Consider the following 19737-nt stretch of genomic DNA (forward strand, 5'->3'; position numbering starts at 1 on the left):
TAAACTGGCTTACTTATTTTAGAAAGAAGAAATAGTAAATGTATAGTTATTAGATCTAGCATATTATATGTTTCCTTTTGTTTTTCAATTCCATCTCTTAAAACCTATATGTGGGCCAAATGCCATAACTTTAAATATGCATCTTTGTTTCTTCATTCATATCCACAGGCCTCTCTCTGAGTTTTCTTTCAAAGATTGCACTGTATTTATTCACAGAGTAATTGTGTTTTGGATTTTGCTACTTGACCTTACTAAAGATGAATGAAAAAAAATTGGAAACAACTCCACAGCAGCGGAAACTTCCAGAATGGATGTCTATGCAGAATGAGAGATGTCATGTAGAAGAAAGAAAGGTATGCAGTTCACTAGTTATTCTTTTGGTTTTTTTTTTTTGGTTTTTTTAGTTTATTTTTGAGAGAGAGAACGAGAGAGACAGAAAGTGCGTGAGCAAGTGGGGGAGGGGTAGAGAGAGAGAGAATCCCAAGTAGGCTCCTAGAGAACTCACTAATGGTGAGATCATGACCTGAGCTGAAATCAAGAGTCAAGCACTTAACCTACAGAGCCACCCAGGTGCCCCACCAATTCTTATTTCAGATGGGAAATTTAGTGAAATTTCACTGTAAATTGAGTCAGTCTTCACTTGTAAGTTTCAGGTCATTATTTTAATTACAATTGCTGTTGTGTGATTTAACCCCAACTAGTTATTGAATGGTGGAATGGGATTAAATTTTAATTGGGCTTACAAAATGGGAATTCTTGCTGTGTACTTTACCTTTTTATCACATTTGTATGGTTGACCTTACTAGTATGTTCTAATTTAGGTAATTTAGACAGTATTTACTATGGGAATTTTTGTGGGTATTAAGTTTAAGTTTTCATAGATTCAAGATCCACCAGCCAGTCTTTAGCATTTTAAGTCAACATTATTACATCTAGAATACAAATATAATTACAGAAAAACATTAATAAGTGCTCTTATGAAAATACATAGGATTATAAGTTTACAAATAAGCTCTTTAGAAAAATAATTTTATTATGGATGGCTTCATTTTTGCTACATTGTCCTTCTGACTTCATTAAGTCTCTAGAACATTAGTGATAAAACTTAGAACTATAATTTGAATGCTACACTGAACTTCATGATTTCCATGAACATTTCTTATTTAATGTGAACTTTATTTGTGCCTTTTGGAATTTTATTTAATTCAAGGCATCTGTTCAGAGGAGTATTTTTGAAGATGTTCTCCCCTTCTTAGAGTTCACTGGATCCATTGTTTATAGTTATGAAGCTAGTGATTGTTCTTTTCTGTCAGAAGATATTAGGTAAGAGATTTGAATTTCCTAGTTTCATTTGAAGATAACTGTTATGACAGTATTTGTCAGTATACTGAATTTTACAGTTAAGATATGTTCTATAGACAATTATTTCTACATGTGGAATATCACTTGATGAGTTCTAATTTTACATTAAAAAACCCTTAAAATCATTGGATTAAATGTGTAATGCATACCTGTTTGTTTACTCATAAGCCTGTCTATTACTTTCGTTAAATTTTTGTTGCTTTTGCTACTTCAGATATATAGAACTATTTTTTTCTTTTTAAAAAAAAAATTTTTTTTTTCAACGTTTATTTTTTTGGGGACAGAGAGAGACAGAGCATGAATGGGGGAGGGGCAGAGAGAGAGGGAGACACAGAATCAGAAACAGGCTCCAGGCCATCAGCCCAGAGCCTGACGCGGGGCTCGAACTCACGGACCGCAAGATCGTGACCTGGCTGAAGTCGGACGCTTAACCGACTGCGCCACCCAGGCGCCCCAGAACTATTTTTTTCAAAGTTTGTTTTATTTATTTTGAGAGAGAGCATGTGTATGTGAGTGGGGACAAGGGAGAGAGATGGAGAGAGAGCAGGCTCTATGCTATCAGCACAGAGCCCAACATGGGGCTCGATCCCATGACTGGGAGGTCATAACCTGAGCTGAAACCAAGAGTCAGATGCTCAATCAACTGAGCCACCCAGGTGCCCCCAGATATGTAGAACTATTGAAGACATTGTTAATTAATGTAAGACAAAAAAATACAAGAATTATTCAACCTCCAAATGCTCCATTATATTTCATTAAAAATACCAACCTAGTAATATAGAATAGTGGTTGTGATCACCTCTCTTGCATTTAGTGAGCAAAAATTATAGTGAATGATTCTTAAAAAGAACATTAGAAATGACTGTTAGTATTTTTTTTAAGTTTATTTATTTTGACAGAGAGAAAGAGAGCACGTGGGGTAGGGACAGAGAGAGGGAGAGAGCCTTTCAAGCAGGCTCTGCACTAACACAGTGCAGAGCCCGATGTAGGGCTTGAACTCACAAATCATGAGATCATGACCTGAGCCTAAATCAAGTTGGATGCTTAATGATTGAGCCCCCTAGGTGCCCTAACTGTTAGTATTTTTTTTTTCAGTTTATTTACTTTTGAGAGAGAGACAGAGAGAGCGAGTGGGGAGGGACACAGAGAGAGGGAGAGCAAGAATCCCAAGCAGGCTTTGTCAGTGTGGAGTCCAGTGTGGGCCTTGAACTCACAAACGGTGAGATAATGGATGACCTGAGCCAAAACCAAGAGTCGGACACTTAGCTGACTGAGCACCCAGGTGACCCTGGACTGTTAGTATTTTTAAAAATTGACTTGTTAAGTTAGGACTCTGCATTAATACAATGTAAGGCACTTGAAGCATTTTATAAGGGGAAGTAGTAGAGAATTCATTCAGATCTTCTTTGAAGTTGTTACACTTTTTTTTTTTTTAACTGTTATACATTGCAGTGGTTAAATGAAGCAGAGTTAAGTTTAGCTATTTATTATTATCTCCTGGTGGTAGATGAATTCTAGAAATAGTATTCAGGTGTCCTCACTCCTACTGCATACAGTTAATTGGCCACTTTTGGGTCTCATTATATAGAACAAAATTTGTCTCACAGAGAAAGTAAGATTTGTCATTTACGATTGTATATTAACTCCACCATCTTAACAGTGCTATAGCATGTCATATCTGAAGGCAGTAAGCATAAGTGATTTGAGGAATGTAGTTCTGATAAATTCTGTGTGTGTTAGGAAAGACAGGCAGGTTTGTTTTTAGCCTCTACTGGCCACCTTAAAGATTTTTGCTATCACAGGTTTTCAACTATTAGATTATGATGTGCCAGGGGCACCTAGGTGGCTCAGTCAGTTGAGTGTCCGGCTTCGGCTCAGGTCATGATCTCACTGCCTGTGAGTTCGAGCCCCGTGTCAGGCTCTGTGCTGACAGCTTGGAGCCTGGAGCCTGCTTCGGATTCTGTGTCTCCCTCTCTCTTTGCTCCTCCCCAGCTCATGCCCTGTCTCTCTCTTTCCCTCAAAAATAAATAAACATTAAAAAAATTAGATTATGATATGCCTTTCTGTAGTGCAGTTTGTCTTAATCCTGCTTGGGGTTTCATTGAGCATTTTGGGTGTGTGGCTTTATAGTTTCATCAAATTTAAAACATTACTTTAGATTTTTGTTGTTGTTCCCATCCTGTACTCTCTTCTCCTTCTGGCAGCCTCTATACACATAGGTTGGATTGCTTAATCCTGTGTCACTGGTCATGTAGCTCTCTTCCCTTTCAGTCTTTTATTGTTTCCTTAATTCTTTTTATCTCTGTGCTTCAGTTTGAATAGTTCCTTCTGCTATGTCTGCAATTTCGCTTTTTTTCCTTTTGTAGTGTCTATCATCCCATGCTGTAAATTTTTCATTTTATTGTATTTTTCATCTCTAGAAGTTAGTTTTGTTTCTTTTTAAAAATATCTTCCATTTTGGCTCTCATCATATTCATGTTTTCTTTTAAATATTTGAACATATTCAGCATATTTATAATGCTTGTTTTAGTGTGCTTACGTGTTAATTCAATTATTTCAGTTATTTTATTTTTTTATGAAATGATTTTTATCCTGGTTAGGGGTCACATCTTCCTGTTTTATCCTAATGGCTGGCAATTTTGATTGGACATTGTGATTTTACCTTGTTGAATGTTGGATTTGCTTTTTTTCAAAGAAAGGAGCTTTGCTCTCTTAAACAGTTAAGTTACCTGAAGACCAGCTTTTACCTTTTTAGCCTTATTTATTTTGTTATTTATATTTTATTTTTTCAAATTTCTTTTTGGGAGAGCACAAGTGGGGGAGGGACAGAGACAGGAGGACAAAGGATCTAAAGCAGGTTCTGCACTGACATGCTGACAGCAATGAGCCCGATGTGGGGCTCGAACTCAGGAACTAAGATCATGACCTGAGCCAGAGTCGGATGTTCAGCCGACTGAGCCACTTGGCTGGATGCCCTGAGCCTTTAGTTTTAAGCTTTGTTAGGGCAGGTCTTTAGAAGTCTTTACTCTGGGAATAATTTAGCACTATAATAAGGTGTGACCAGTCTGGCCTTTTTGCTGACTGCCCCAGGTGATCAACAGGAATCTCTGCTGTGACTTTTCAGAACTTTAGTGCCTCTTCCCAGTATGGTAAGCACTAGGAATTGTTCATCTGATGATTCCCTGGTTGTTCTTTGTTCCGTTTCTTTCTTACCTAGCTCCCTTTTCTCCAGAAACCACCCACAGCTTCCAGGTCCTCTGTGTCTTTGGCTCTGAACTCTGTCTCCCTGACTCAGTGCTCTGCTCTGGATTCTCCTCCCTGTTCTTTTGTCTGGAAAGTGTTCCACATAGAAAACAAGGGCAACAGTGGGGCTCCCCCCCATTGTTTCCCTTCCCTCAGGGAGCAGAGTCCTTTACTGCCTATTGTTCAGTGTCTGAAAACTATTGTTTACCTATTTTGTCCAATTTTCTGTTTGTTCATAGAGGAAACATATGTCTGATCCCTGGTACTCCATCTTGTCGCAAAGCGAAGTTTGAGATTTTTTTTGTTATGTACATTTTTAATTTTTAAAAATTGTAAAAAGGGCAAATATAAACAGTAATGGAAAATAATATAACAAACCCCATATTCCTCCCACATAGCTTTAGCAAATCGTAATATCTGTTTTTTTTCAAATCTCTACTAAGAAATGTTACAATAAAATACAGCTGAAGCCCCAGGTATGTCCTTTGTGATTCTCGCCTCCACAGCCCCCTGAGATAACTTCTATCATGAGTTTAGTGTTTAGCATTCTGTCATATGTTACATGTTTTCTGTTATATTTATACATTTTTTTTTTTTTAGAGAGAGCGTGTGCACGTGAGTGTGCGTAAGGGGGGGTGGGGCAGAGGGAGAGGGGGAGAATCTTAAGCAGGCTCCACATTCAGTGAAGATGTTGCACTGCACTTGTGGGCACTTGATGTCCTGACTGTGATGTCTTGACCTGAGCCAAAGTCAGACGCTTAACCATCTGAGCCACCCAGGTGCACCTGCAATGAACATTCTTAAACATCTGTCTGGTTGTGCACATATGAGAGTTTGATACTTAATGAGAAAAACTTGCAGGTAACAGTGTTTGTACATCTTCAGCTAAGAGGATTTTACTAATTTAATGTTAACCAGTATATGAACGGTCCCACTGGTAGATATCTTTCTTTATTTGATATTGTGAGGCTTGAATTATTGCCAGTCATATATTTATGAAATTGTATTGATAAATTTGCATCTGATTTTGAGTGAGTTTTTGTGTCTTCACATTATTTACTTGGATTTATTGGCCATTTGGATTTTCTTTTGGGAATTGCCTGTTCATATATTTCATTTTCTTTATTTTACTGTATTATCTTTTTCTTAGGGACTTTTCGAGGAATTTTTAAGATTTTCTGGCTATTCATTATCAGTTATTTGTATTATAGATATCTTCTACCATATGTGGTTTGTGTTTTAATTTTTTTGAATGCAGAAGTTAAAATTTTAATGTATTTAATTTATACTATTTTTTCCCCCTTTAGCATGAGTCTGTCTTTTGGAGATGTGGTAGGATTTGACATGGAATGGCCACCAGTATACACTCCAGGAAAGCAGGGCAGAGTTGCACTGATTCAGTTATGTGTGTCAGAGAGCAAATGTTACTTGTTTCATATTTCTTCTATGGCAGGTTGGTATCTCTTTTCTTTGTTTCGTTTTTTAACTTTTTAAACTTTATATTTTTTAATATAAACTTTGTATTTTTTAAACTTTATATGGTTGATAGTTGTATTATGTCAACTTTATCCCTATAAAATTAAGCTTTTGAATTAGCTGCTGCTTCTTTTATTGCTTCATATTCATTCATTCATTTACTCCTTTATTTCTTTAAATATTTATTTTTATTTTGTTTTTTTTAATTTATTTTTGAGACAGAGACAGAGTGACAGAGGAGGGGCAGAGAGAGAGGGAGACACAGAATCTGAAGCAGGTTCCAGGCTCTCAGCTGTCAGCACAGAGCCCAATGCAGGGCTCAAACTCATGAACTGTGAGATCATGACCTGAGCCGAAGGTGGACGCCTAACTGAGCCACCCAGGCACTCCTATTTTATTTTCTTAACTAGGTTCCACTCCCAGCATGGAGCTCCAATGTGGAGCCTGATACAGGGCTTGAACCATGCATCATAACCTGAGCTGAAATCAAAAGTTGGAAGCTTAACTGTCTTAACCACCCAGGCAGTCACCCCTTTTAATTAATTAATTATTATTATTTTCTTATTTATTTTTATTTTATCATTTACTTTTATTTTTATTTTTTAACTTGAAATTTATTGAAGTATTCATTTTCCACCTGTCTCATTCATATCCCTGTTTTGTTTTTTTTTAAAGATTTATTTTGAGAGAGAGCACAAGCAGGGGAGGGGCAGAGAGAGAGAGAGAAAGGGAAAGAGAGAATCCCAAACAGGCTCTGTGCTATCAGTACATGAGAAACATGAGATCATGATCTGAGCCCAGATCAAGAGTCAGATCCTTAGCCGACTGAGCAACCCAGACGCCCCTCATATCCCTCTTTTATTTAATGTTTACAACATTCCCGTCAGGCATTGATATTATTCCTGTTTTAAATAATAGAGAACTGAAATTTAGAGAGGCTAAATAATCTGGAATATACTGTTAGTGTTAGCAGAGGAAACATTCAAACTAGTTGTTTTTGTTATTTGTCAGGATTTTGCTTTAGGTAAGAAAGGAAATACTCAAGATGAATGTGCTTCTGAATTTAAGCTTAACATAAATATAAATTTAAATATAAACATAGAGTGTGTAAGAAGTAGGAAAGAAATCAATAATACTTGAAAGGACCTATGGAAATAATAATAAAATGTTACAGTTTTTCCTCAGGGATTAAAAATGTTGCTTGAAAATGAAGCAATTAAAAAAGCAGGTGTAGGAATCCAAGGAGATCAGTGGAAACTTCTAAAGGACTTTGACATCAAATTGAAGAGTTTTGTGGAGCTGACAGATGTTGCTAATGACAAGGTAGGCATAAGGCATGCACTTTTGATGAGCCTGGGTGTTAAGTGTTGATTCACCATATTACACACCTGAAACTAATATTACACTGTATGTTAACTAACTGGAATTTAAATAAAAAATGGGTAGATGTAATACATATATTATTTTCATAAAGAAGATAAATTTGTTTCACAGAATGTCCTGTCTATCTGAATGTTAGATATTTTGAAAAAAATAATTTAAGCCGTATGTTAGTGTAACAGTAAAGAAGTCACAAATGAGTATTCCATAATGAAAACCTTTAGTTCTAACCTGTTACCTTAGCAAAGTTGCTTTAAGCTGGTTCCACCCCCGCCCCCCCCCCCCCCCTTTAGTACTCTTTGACTTTGTTTCATAGATTTGCAAATTTAAGTATTGTATTTTAAGTTTTTCTCATTGATCCATTTATACCAATAATTTTTTTTAAGGGAAAGCATAATGTAGCTCTTGTGGAATGATGCTTAGTGGAAGTTTGGCCATCAATTCTATCACTCTTATTTCACTTATTTTATTAATGTAGTCATTAGGTTGAATTCTCATGTTTGGCCAAGTATTCATTGGACTAGGTAGAAAGCCTACCAACCTATCTAACTTTTTTCCATTATAGTCCAAGAATTTTAATACCTACATTAGGGAAACTCCAGAGTTAAATTCATATAATATGGACTGCAAATGAGGTTTTTAATGATGGTAAGTTTATCAAGGACTATCTCTGCTAAATATACTATATATATATATATATATATACACTATATATAAATATACTATATATTTTAGTATAACATGTCCAATTTTATTTGTGACTTCGTCAGTTGGTGGTATCTAGGAGTACCTGAAAATGGAAATAATTTTTTGCAGTGTTGATCTTTCATTACTTCTAGCTGAAATGTAAAGAGACCTGGAGCCTCAATGGTTTGGTTAAACACCTCTTTGGCAAACAGCTTCTGAAAGACAGGTCTATCTGCTGTAGCAACTGGAGTAATTTTCCTCTTACTGAAGATCAGAAACTGTATGCAGCCACTGATGCGTATGTATGTACCAAAGTTCTTTAGACTATGATGTATTTTTTAAACTTTATAACAAATCACTGTAGAAAAATTTTGTTGTAACAGTTGCACAAACTCAAATATTTTATTTTATTTTATTTTTTAATTTTTTTAACATTTGTTTATTTTTGAGAGAGTGAGACCGAGCACGAGCAGGGGAGGGGCAGAGAGAGAGGGGGGACATAGATTCTGAAGTGGGCTCCCGGCTCTGAGCTGTCAGCACAGAGCCTGATGCGGGGCTCAAACTCACGGACCGCGAGGGGCGCCTGGGTGGCTCAGTTGGTTAAGGGGCCGACTTCCGCTCAGGTCATGATCTCGCAGTCCGTGGGTTCGAGCCCCGCGTTGGGCTCTGTGCTGACAGCTCAGAGCCTGGAGCCTGTTTCAGATTCTGTATCTCCCTCTGTCTCTGACCCTCCCCTGTTCATGCTCTCTCTCTCTCTCTCTCTCTCTCTCAAAAATAAATAAATGTTAAAAAAAAAAAATTTTTTTTTTTTTAAATAAAAAAAAAAAACTCACGGACCGCGAGATCATGACCTGAGCTGAAGTCAGACGCTTCAACGACTGAGCCACCCAGGTGGCTGCAACTCAAATATTTTAAATCAGGTTGGCATTAATTGTCATGAAGCCAAAATAATGTCCAGTTTGTATGTAAAAAATGTAATCTCTCTGAAAACATGGAATAGTAATAAGCCCAGGCTGAGTAAACAACAAATGGTATTGATGATGTATTTGATTTATAAGCAGCTTCAGAATAAAAATAATTATAGTTTCTATACTGAAACTGGCCTTATTTCTTATATTTATATCTAAAACATGCTAAAAATTTAAGTAAATTGCCTCCAAATTTAGCTTTCCACTGCTGTCAGATGTATTTTCATATTTACATATTTGTACATCATGAAATTTGGACTTATCTTTATAGCATTATTTGTTTTTTTTGTTTTTTCAAGAAATATATCTTGTGTCACAGTGGATTTCTTATTCCCTAATTTATACGTTTATTTGTAGATGAATATATTGTTGTTTTCCTTTTTGCATCCGTTTTTAGGCATGGAGCCACCATTTTTTTATAAACAAAAAATTCAGTTTTTTTCAGGAAATAGGGTGGTAATTTTCCTTTATGTTCTGTTAATAAAGTGGAGTTTTTGTTCTTTTTTTTTTTGTTTTTTGAGAGAGAGTGACTTGAGCCGAAGTCAGATGCTCAACTGGCTGGGCCACCCAGGCATTCCCCTTTATGTTCTGTTAAAAAAAAAAAAAAAATTGTAAAACTTGATAAATCGTGCAAGTTCTGTAGCATTTTTATTCATGATAATTCAGTGTGAGTTTGTTCCTCTTAACAGTGCCTTGAGGGAGGGCTGTTCATATGTCGACATTCCCAGCTGATTTAGTGAGATATGGGGAAGTGGATATGTGTTGTCAAAGTAAATTTTTCTTACTTGTTTGTATTTTGTTGGAGTCTACTTATAAGTTATTTGATTTGGATAACTCCTTGTAATATTGAATGCTAAAAAGTAAAAACTTTGAACGTTTATTTTAGGGCACAAGTCACTTGCTTTCTCTGTTCTCATAATCAGTAAGGTGATTTAATGAAGGCATAGATCTTTGTGTAACATAATAAGTTGAATGCAGCCTTTTAGGTGCTTTGTGAGTCACTACTGTGGATTTTTCTAAAGATGGGACATATAGCTTCATTTTAAAAAAAAATTTTTTTAATGTTTATTCATTTTTTGAGAGACAGAGAAAGAGCACAAGTGGGGATGTGGCAGAGAGAGAGGGAGACAAAGAATCTGAAACAGGCTCCGGGCTCTGAGCAGTCAGCATAGAACCTGACACGGGGCTCAAACTCACGAATCATGAGATCATGACCTGAGCTGAACTCAGACACTTAACTGACTGAGCCGCCCAGGCACCTCATTCATTTTGGTTATTTTTAGCAAAAATAACTTCTCTGTTTTGTTTTGTTTTTGTTCTTTTTTTTTTTTTTTTGTAGGCTGGTCTCATCATTTATCGAAAATTAGAGAATTTAAGTGATGCTGTGCAAATGTTTGCTATAAAAAAAGGTATGTGATGATCTAAAAATAAAAGAAAATTTGAATGTGCTCTTTTGTGAGGTTTATCTCCAAAAAGTCAATATTCACACGTGTGCAATCTATTTAGTATTGTTACAGCCTCTTGAGTGCCTGAGCCATGCTGATATTAGGGTGTGAGATCTGTCTGGCCAGAGATTAGAGTTTCAGGCATTTACTACTTTGTCACATTGCACTTCATTAGGCTTCTTCAGCTGGGGCTTTGTGGCTTTGATAATATCAGTGATACAGCCAGTTATCTCCCAGGCTGGAGATGATGTACATCCTTGCTATAAATATTTGAAGTGTACCAGTTACTTCATAGTGTCCTGGTTTAAATTTCTAAATTTTCCCTAGGGTAGGATAACCACTGTTTTTCTCCAGAAAGAATGACTACTTTGTTCAACTTCAGTGCTTTTCTTAGCTGTCTTGATAGGTCAGTGATAACAGACTTACATGGATAGTGGAAGAATGTGGGCTTCCATGTCACAAAAGCCAAAGGGGAATCTATGCCATGTGACTTGAGATGTACGTGGTTCCCCATGTTTGAAATGTAGATGATAGCTAAATATCTATCACAAGCATAGAATACTTGTGAGCACTAAGAGGGACAAAATATTCCATGCACCTATATTGATTTGTATAGAGTTGTTATTCCTATTCTTGTAGCTTCTTTGGAGATAGAAAACAGTTGTGTTGAAGATGTTAATTAAAATAGTGATTTTGTTAAATAAGTTTAAAGATATGGCATGATCTCACTTAAAATTATATTGTACCCTTTATACGTGCCATTGAGAAGGGATCCATATCCTCTGTGGTAGACCCTCCTTCTTTACCTATTAAGGTAGAAGTCTCCTTATGCTTTCTTTCTCTCCCTGGAAAGCCACTTCTAATGAATGCTTGCTGACTCTCTATAGCCAAAGGTACTGTGGCTAGAAATTATCTTGATTAACTGAGCACATGATACATTTTTGAAGCTGATCTGGAGAATAATATAGAATTTATTTAAATCATAACAGAATTAAATGCAACAGAGGGGATTCATGGTTTTTTGAGTTTGTGGTTTGTAGAATTACTTCTGGGTTATGCTTGTAATTTTGTCCCCAATTAAAATGTTTCCAAGAGATGTGTAAGATATTTCTTATTAAGTAACATATAAATTGCCACTAGAAGTCCTGGTATCTGTGTACCTGTCATTGCAATACCGCATTCTTTGACTCCCACTTTTATTCTTTATTGTATTATATGTGTGTGTGTATTGTGACATCTAAGGTGAAATACTTTGACTAGGATCCTAGTGAATTGTAATGAAGATTACTACTCTTTATTTTTTTCTCCCTCACTGGCTTCCTATTATGAAGCCAGAGTTATGCCAGCCTCATTGTCCTTTAATTTCCTTGGTGTATTTATAGATGATATTTTCAAATGACCACTTTTGGTTGTAAGATGGTATTTTTTCTTCTTTTTTAAAGAATTACAGTGGATTATAACATCAGAAAACAAAAGGATATTTGCACATTGTTTCTCACTGTTAAAATAGTCATTTATCCCAGGATGGTAGCTAATAAACACTAAATGATATAGCAGGTAAAAATGCACTTATTCATTCATTAAAAATTGTTGACCACTTTATGATGTGGAGTTACAGTAGTGAATAAGACAGTTATGATCTGCTTCCTGACAGGGAGACCTACATTTCTTAGGGGCTATAGAGATGAACAAAAAAAGGCAGTTGCAGTATAGGGAGAGGAGTCTTAGGATGTGGGAAAACAAGGCACTTTGGTTAGCACCTAGGAGAGTCGTCCAATGCATATGTGGAAGTATTGCAGGGTTTCCTGCAGAGAGTGATGTTTCATGTACACCCTGAAATAGGAACAGGAGTTAGGTAGCTGAAGAGTAGAGGAAAAGTGTCACAGGCACAGGGAATAGCAGGTACAGAAAGAGATCATAGTATCTATAGGCAACTGAAACTAGTTCACTATGGTGAACTGTTGAGTATGACGAGTGAGGGATGAAGAGGAAGCAGACCAAGGGAAGCAGATAGGCCATGTTTACATTAGGAGTTTACATTTCCTCCTAAGAATTAGAGTTTTAAACAGAGGAGTGACATGAATAACATTAAAAAAAAAAGAATAACTTGGGCTGTAGAGTCGAAAATGAATTGTGGGAGGGCAAGGGTCATAGTGGGAAAACTTGTTAGGAGGCTGCAAGAGCAATCCAAGGGAGAGGGGGCGGTGGCCTGGCTTGGATGGTTGTATTGAGGATGGAGAGAAGGAGATAGATTCAATCTATACATTGAATAGAGCAGAGAATCAGCAGAATTTGGTGTGATGATGTGAGCCATGTATCAAGGATCATTCCTATGTTGTTGGCATAAGCAACAGGGATGAAACCCAATGAAGAGAAGGAGCAAGATTTGGAGCTGAGGAGTCAGTCAAACAGCTGATTTTAGATGTCTTAAAGGGAGGATGGCTGTGAGATAGCAGGTGTGGGTGGCCAGGCAGCACTTAGATATCCAGGCTGTATCTCAGAGGATGGTTTTAGAGAGAAAGAATTGAGAGTTAAAGGGGCCCCTGGGGGTGGCTCAGTCGGTTGAGCGTCCGACTTTGGCTCAGGTCATGATCTCACGGTTCGTGAGTTCAAGCCCCACGTCGGGCTCTGTGCTGACAGCTCAGAGCCTGGAACCTGCTCCAGATTCTGTGTCCCCCTCTCTCTCCACCCCACCCCTGCTTGTGCTCTCTCTCTTTCAAAAATGAAGAAACATAAAAAAAAAATAAAAGAATTGAGAGTTAGAGATAAAGGACTGGGACTAAGAATTTTGAGGAACTCTTAGTATTTAATGTTTGCATGATGGGGGGTGGACAGCAAAGGAGTTGCCATAGCCAGAGAAGAAAATTAGGAGGTTTGATGTGCAGAAAGCCAAGTGAAATGCATGTTTTAAGTAGGAGGAGCTATCTCTTAGTACGTTCTGCTGAGAGTTTGAGAAACTGAGGACTTAGAATTAATCACTAGTTTTGGCAACGTGTTAGTTGTTTGTAACCTTTATACTCCAACAGCTTTGGTGTAATGAGTGACAAAAGAGTATTCCAGGGAGAGAGTGGTTATTTGTGCATTGTGCTACTAAAACAGAAAAGGGTCCCCAGGCTTTGGTAACAAGGAAGTGCTAAACCATAGCATGAGCAGAATGATGTGAATGGAAATCATATGAACACGATAGAGGACTTATTAGAGCTAAGAAACATGAGAAAGCATGTGTAAACTTTTTTTTAGATTGGTTTGGAAAGGGGATATTCATTCATATCACATATTTGATGGGTGTTTATCATGGGTCAGGTATAGTTTTGGTTGGTGGGAAAATGCATTGAACACAGGAGACAAGCGCTTCACTTCATTTCACAGAAATGAGGGAATGAGCCATGTGAATATCTGAGGGAAGAATGTAGCAGTCTTCGGAGGAAGAGCTGAGTGTCTGAGGGTGATTGCTTGCCTTATTTAAGGAGCAACAAGTATATGTTGTCGTTAAGCATCTGAGTTTGGCTCAGGTCCTGATCTCACAGTTTGTGAGTTCAAGGTCCACATCCTGTGAGCTCGAGCCCTGCTTCGGGTGAGCTTGTGCCCCGCTTCAGGTGAATGTGAGCCCTGCTTTGGGTAAAACACTAGCCCTGGGTGAGGCCTGCTTCTCTCTCTCTCTCTGCCCCTCATGAGATTCTCCCCCTCTCTCTCTTTTTGTCTCTCTGCTCTTCACTTACTTGCACCCTCTCTCTCTCTCTCTCTCTCTCAAAAAAAAAAAAAAAAAAAAAAGGACCAATGAGGATAACTGAAGCAAAATGCATAAGGGTGAGAGTGGTAGAAAGTGAGGCTAGAAAAGTAGCTTGGGCCAGATCATTTAGGTCCTTATAGGTGATGAATGCATATTTTATTAAGATAAATACAAAGTAGAATGATGGGAAACCCAAGAGGATTTGGGACAGGAGAATGATATGCTTAAATTTTAATTTAAAAGGATTTTTTTTTCTTTTCTTTTTCTTTTTTTTTTTTTTTGGCTGCTGTAAGAGGGCAAGTGATTAGGTAGGGAAGTCTATTAGGCTACTATAATAGTCCCAGCAAGAGATGACAATTAATTGTTTGGGTTAGGCTGGTAGTAGTAGAGATGGTGGGAAGTGGAAGGTTGTGTATATGTTTTGAAGGTATGTATTGTGAAGGATTTGCCGATGAATTCTCTGTAAGGGGTGAATTGTAGAGACTGAGAGGACAATTAAGATATTTTGGTTGGATCAGCTGAATGAATGGAAGGATCAGTTATGATAGGAAGGTCATAGGAAGAATGAGCTTGGGTGAGAAAAATCCAGGTTACAGTTTTGGATATGCTACATTTTAGATGCTTATTGATACCCAAGAACATTGTACTTGGAAGTGTGACTCGAGTTCAGGGGGAAGGGTGAGGTTGGAGATGTGACTTTGGGAATCATCAAGGTACAGATGGTAGTTAAAGCAGTGCAATGAGGAGCGCCTGGGTGGCTCAGTCACTTAAGCCTTTGACTTCAGCTCAGGTCATGATCTCACAGTCTGTGAGTTCGAGCCCCATGTCAGGCTCTGTGCTGACAACTTGGAGCCTGCTTCGGATTCTGTGTCTCCCCCTCTCTCTGCCCCTCCCCTGCTCATGCTCTGTCTGTCTCAAAAATAAATAAAAACATTAAAAAATAAATAAAGCAGTGAAACAAGATGAGATGAAATAGAGAGTGAATAGAGAGAAAGCCCAAGTATTGATGTCAGGGGCACACCCACATTTAGAGATCAGGAAGAGGAGGAGAGTGCAGCCAAGAGGACCTGAGAAGGGGCAGCAGTGAAGGACAGAGGGAAACAGGTGTAGTGTTTGGAAGGCAAGTGAGGAATATGTTTATAAGGAAGAAGAAGTTATCAGCTGTTTTAAACACCTGAGTATTTGGGGGAGATGTGGAACTAGACCCAACAATTAGATTTGACAGTGTGGAGACCGTGGGTAACCTTTCCCAAAGCAGCTGTGCTGCATGGGTGGGGGTGAAGGCTTGGTTGGAGACAGATTAAGAGAAAATGGGAGTAGAAGGTTTGAGACAGTGCGTATGGACAACACTTTCATGGAATTTTGCTGTAAATGAGAGAAGTTCTATGAATGCAGACTCAGCAGATTGGGGGTGGGCAGATGAGATAGTTTTCTTTTTGTATTTTCTTAGCGTAGTGAGAGGTGAAGTTGTTCCCCGAATGAAAGGAGGGGCAAGCAGGTGTTGGAGGCTTGGAGAGAAAGAAAGAGGTATGAAATGGTCATCTTGATAGTGGGAGAGTGGGAAATGTAGAATAATTAACAGTCGTTACTTCAGTGGAGATCTGTGTTAAGAATTTAAAGCAAGCTGAGTCATCATGGCTGGGTTTTATTTTCATTTATATTAAACTCTTTGAGTATAGGCATCCAGTAGGTAAAAAAAAAAAAAAAAAAGCTGGTTTTAATTAGGGTACAAGCTTTCCTACATAAGTACCATGGAGGGAGGAAGGAGCAAAAGAGGGGAGAGTCCAAACAGGGGAGTGATTACTAGAAAATGGGTAAGAAAGGAAAAAAAGACATGGTGGGGAGTGGATGTGGGAAGGATAGGTGTGTAAGGAAATTTTCATTCTGAAAGTGTGAAAGAACAGTTATATTGAGGAAGGCATTTTAGAAAGAAAGCCAGCATGCTGGTGTTTGGAGGGTGGAATGCTTACAATTAAAGTTTGGAAGTAGTGACTTTATTGGCAATTATAAGGTCAAATGACTATAGGAATAGGTGGCTGAGGTCAGCTGAGGAAAAGATTGTTGGAAACGGAAGGATCAAAGCACTGAGAAGGCCACCCTTTTAGGCGGAGCATCTGTGAGTGGTAAAATCACTAGGAATGACCACAGGAGTAGTAGTAAAGGGAAAGACAGTGAGCCAGGCAGCAAAACCTTCAGTGAATGAAAGGTTGTGATTTTGAGGTTACAAGGTGCAGCAAGCACGACTAGCAGATGGTGTAATCCCATGTCACATGCATCAGAGGAGCTGGACTTTTGAAGGACAAGAGAAGACGGTGAGGAAGTGTAAGAAATTCTAAGCAGGGGAAGGGCTTGGAAAGGAGGGCAGGTGTGGTGTGGATGGGGAACGATGCACCAGACAGAATGAAGCTGAGGGTTTGGAAGATGATTGCTGATTGGAAAGGCTTGTATTTTATTTTGGTCCTAATAACTAGGGAAGTGAGGAATGGCTGTTGGCTAAGGTTATGTTTACCAAACTATTTTTCGTAAGTAACAGCCCAAGTGATGTTATGCTGATTTCCGATCTTGAAATAATGTAGATGGGTTCAGATTCTCATTTCCACCGTCTTCTGATTAGGTTGATAACCACTGGTTGTAATATGTATGAATATGGATCATTTGAAATTTATTTAAAATTTAAGTAAAGTTTGAAAGGGACGTAAAGTGACTAAGGTGATGTGGAGATAGGATAAAGAAGTCCTTTTGTTGGAACTCACTTACAGAAAGAAAAGGAAAATGTGAGCCCTGCTTTGTGGTTTGAAAAGTGATGTTGATTGTTTTTTTCCAGAGGAAGAAATGCTATCTAGTGATGTGAAGAAACAACTGATTTCAGTATCTGAGGATATGATGGATCTGGCTAAGCGTCTTCCTGACACTTTGAAAAAATTGGAAGATCCACAGAGGTTAAATATTATCTGTTTTTACCAATTGTGTTTGTTCTTACTGTACATTCCTATTTATAAAGAATTACTTTTCATTAAGGTAGATTCATAGCAATTTGCTTGATTCATAGAAATATACATGGACTGATGTGTAAATTTGAGAAATACCTTTCCAGTTGTTACATTGCAGATCAAAAGCTTAAGGCTTTTCTGTCTGCTCTGTAGGATGTTTTATGAAACAAAGTAAAATAAAATTCAGAAGTTCACAGAAAGGAAAATATTTTAGATTCAATGTTGTCTTTTTCTTTTGTTTATGGGCATCTCTCATTTAATTATATTTACAGTTTGATCGCCTAAAATGTATAAATAAAAACACTTTTTATATTTAGTAGCTTCATTTTTCTGGTTTTTTAATCTGATTATTAAATAGGAATTCTACCTAATCAGGACAGTGTTAGAACAAGAGGCATTCAGGTTTTAAATGTAATTTTATAGCTAAAGCCCTAGATAATTTGAGATATTTGGATTAATAGAGGTTGGATTACTGGTGCCTTGTAGCTGACTCTTTCAGGGACTAGGCCTTGCGGGAGCCTTAATTGCTGAATGACTTCCTCTAAAATCAGGAATACTCTTGAACATGGAATGATTACAATGTAGTAATATAATATTGAGGCAAAAATACTTTGTAGGAATGTCAGCAGTTTGTTGAAATAGAATTCTGATTTTGACAAAATGCAATGTTCATGTATTTTTGGGGGATGAGATTTGTGATATATGTTGACTGTGATATTTCAAAATATGATACAGAGAATCAGATCTTTTTCAAAGTCCTTTTTCCCCCTAGTTTGTTTTAGTGGTTTTTATGTAACTGAGAATTTCTGAAAGACTGACTGTCAAATGGGGACAGGTACCAGTAGAGCCATTTCATATTCAATTTTACATTTTTCCCTCCATGAAAGAAAAATAATCACTGTTTACATGGTATTTACATGTATTCCAGATTTTTGTTCCAGCAGTTAGACTGTCTATTAAATGTAGATGATGTCTCATTAATGCTTTACTTTATAATAACAAAGCTATATAAGTGTTCTTAAAACTTGAGAATAGGAAATACTGGATTCATCTTTAGTAAAGAAAGATCTTGTCAAGTTTCAGTGTCAAACAAGGACTAGTTAAATTTCTTATTTCAGGTTCTTTGTGAGAAGTCTGCATAATACCTAACTTACCAAATTACACATTAGAACCAAGGGGGAGCAAAAAAGGCCTCTGAATGCCAAAATACATGCCGTAAGCATGAATTCAAACTCACTGAAGTACATAGTGGATGAAACCCATTCAGAACCTATTTGCTTTTTGTTATTAGATACAGTTTGATAAGCTTGGATATCCAGTTAAAGTGAAAACCAGGCATGGATAAGGAAGGGTGTGCACATGACCACACCTGGAAGTTAAAGGTGGCAGTCTGTGAAAGAGTGGAAAAAACTATAAAAATTAGAAGTGAGAACTTTAAAAGTAGAGTCAATTTAGGTCTGTTAGAGAAGGGGACAGTTTTATGCTTCAGTGAACCTGGAAGGTATTGGATTGTACAATACTTCTTAGCTGTTGATTTAAATTCATTATACATCTTTTGTATTGCTGTCCTGTCCTTGGCATTCTTTTGGGTGCTGATGCTTTCTGTAGGCTACTAATATGCATAATAACAATTCCAAGAGAGAAGGAAAAGTATATTATGCCTTACTGAAGAAGATAGCCTTTGATATTTGTTAGAGTAAATAGTTACCTCACGTGAGGCATGTCATCCTCTGATGTTAGCACAGAATAAATAAGCTCTTACAGTCTTGTCAATCTGTATGTCACTGTTGCTGTATTTATATGTTACAACATTACCATGCATTTAACAATTTAATGATGTCACATATCTGTTTCTCCTAAACTATTTATGTGTGGTTCTTATATTTGAATACCTAAGTATAATGCTAACTGTTCTCCATAAGATTTGAACAATTTTAGAATGTTAGAATTAGTGAGTTTTTAGGTTTTGAATTTAATTTTGATTTTGTTTGTATTGATGTAGATTTGTCAACTTAAGCTTGAGCCCAACTTTGGTGCTATTTTTAGCATGGGAAAAAATCATGAAACAACTCAGCATTTTTGATAGTTTATTCCCATAAATGATCAAATTTTTATTCAAATCATCAATATAAAACTTTAAAAGTCATGTCAGATTTTATTAAGTATTAATTTCAATACAGAAGAATTAGAAGAGCTAAACAAAATTGTTAACTAAATAGTAAAAATGTCTCTTTGCTTATCATATTCTCTTTTCTCCCCCTAACTTCCACTTTTATGAAGTAACTAAAAATTGTTTTAATAAACCCTATTACCAACAGACAAGATAGTGTGTCTCATTTTACACGCTAGGGGATCCTGGGTGACTTGGTTGGTTAAGCATCCAACTTTGGCTCAGGTCATGATCTCACGGTTCGTGAGTTTGAGCCCTGGGTCGTGCTCTATGCTGACAGCTCAGA

At 37.2% G+C, this 19737-nt stretch overlaps 1 protein-coding gene across 4 annotated transcripts in view; it reads left to right on the forward strand.

The window, feature by feature from the left end:
- The window catches only part of WRN (WRN RecQ like helicase), a 152532-nt gene that overhangs the window by 37544 nt on the left and 95251 nt on the right, over positions 1-19737 (forward strand). For 2 of the 4 annotated variants that reach the window (XM_043561003.1, XM_043561024.1), the window contains exons 2-8: positions 169-353; positions 1211-1323; positions 5913-6058; positions 7256-7404; positions 8301-8450; positions 10456-10525; positions 17116-17230. In XM_043561003.1, coding sequence (XP_043416938.1) covers positions 258-353; positions 1211-1323; positions 5913-6058; positions 7256-7404; positions 8301-8450; positions 10456-10525; positions 17116-17230 — 839 coding nt within the window. In that variant the 5' untranslated portion in view covers positions 169-257. The remainder of the gene's footprint in view (positions 1-168; positions 354-1210; positions 1324-5912; positions 6059-7255; positions 7405-8300; positions 8451-10455; positions 10526-17115; positions 17231-19737) is intronic. The other 2 variants (XM_043561014.1, XM_043561032.1) reach the window with 1 other exon arrangement.

The sequence above is a fragment of the Prionailurus bengalensis genome, chromosome B1 (genome assembly GCF_016509475.1).
Source record: "Prionailurus bengalensis isolate Pbe53 chromosome B1, Fcat_Pben_1.1_paternal_pri, whole genome shotgun sequence".
Classification (NCBI taxonomy): Eukaryota; Metazoa; Chordata; class Mammalia; order Carnivora; family Felidae; genus Prionailurus; species Prionailurus bengalensis.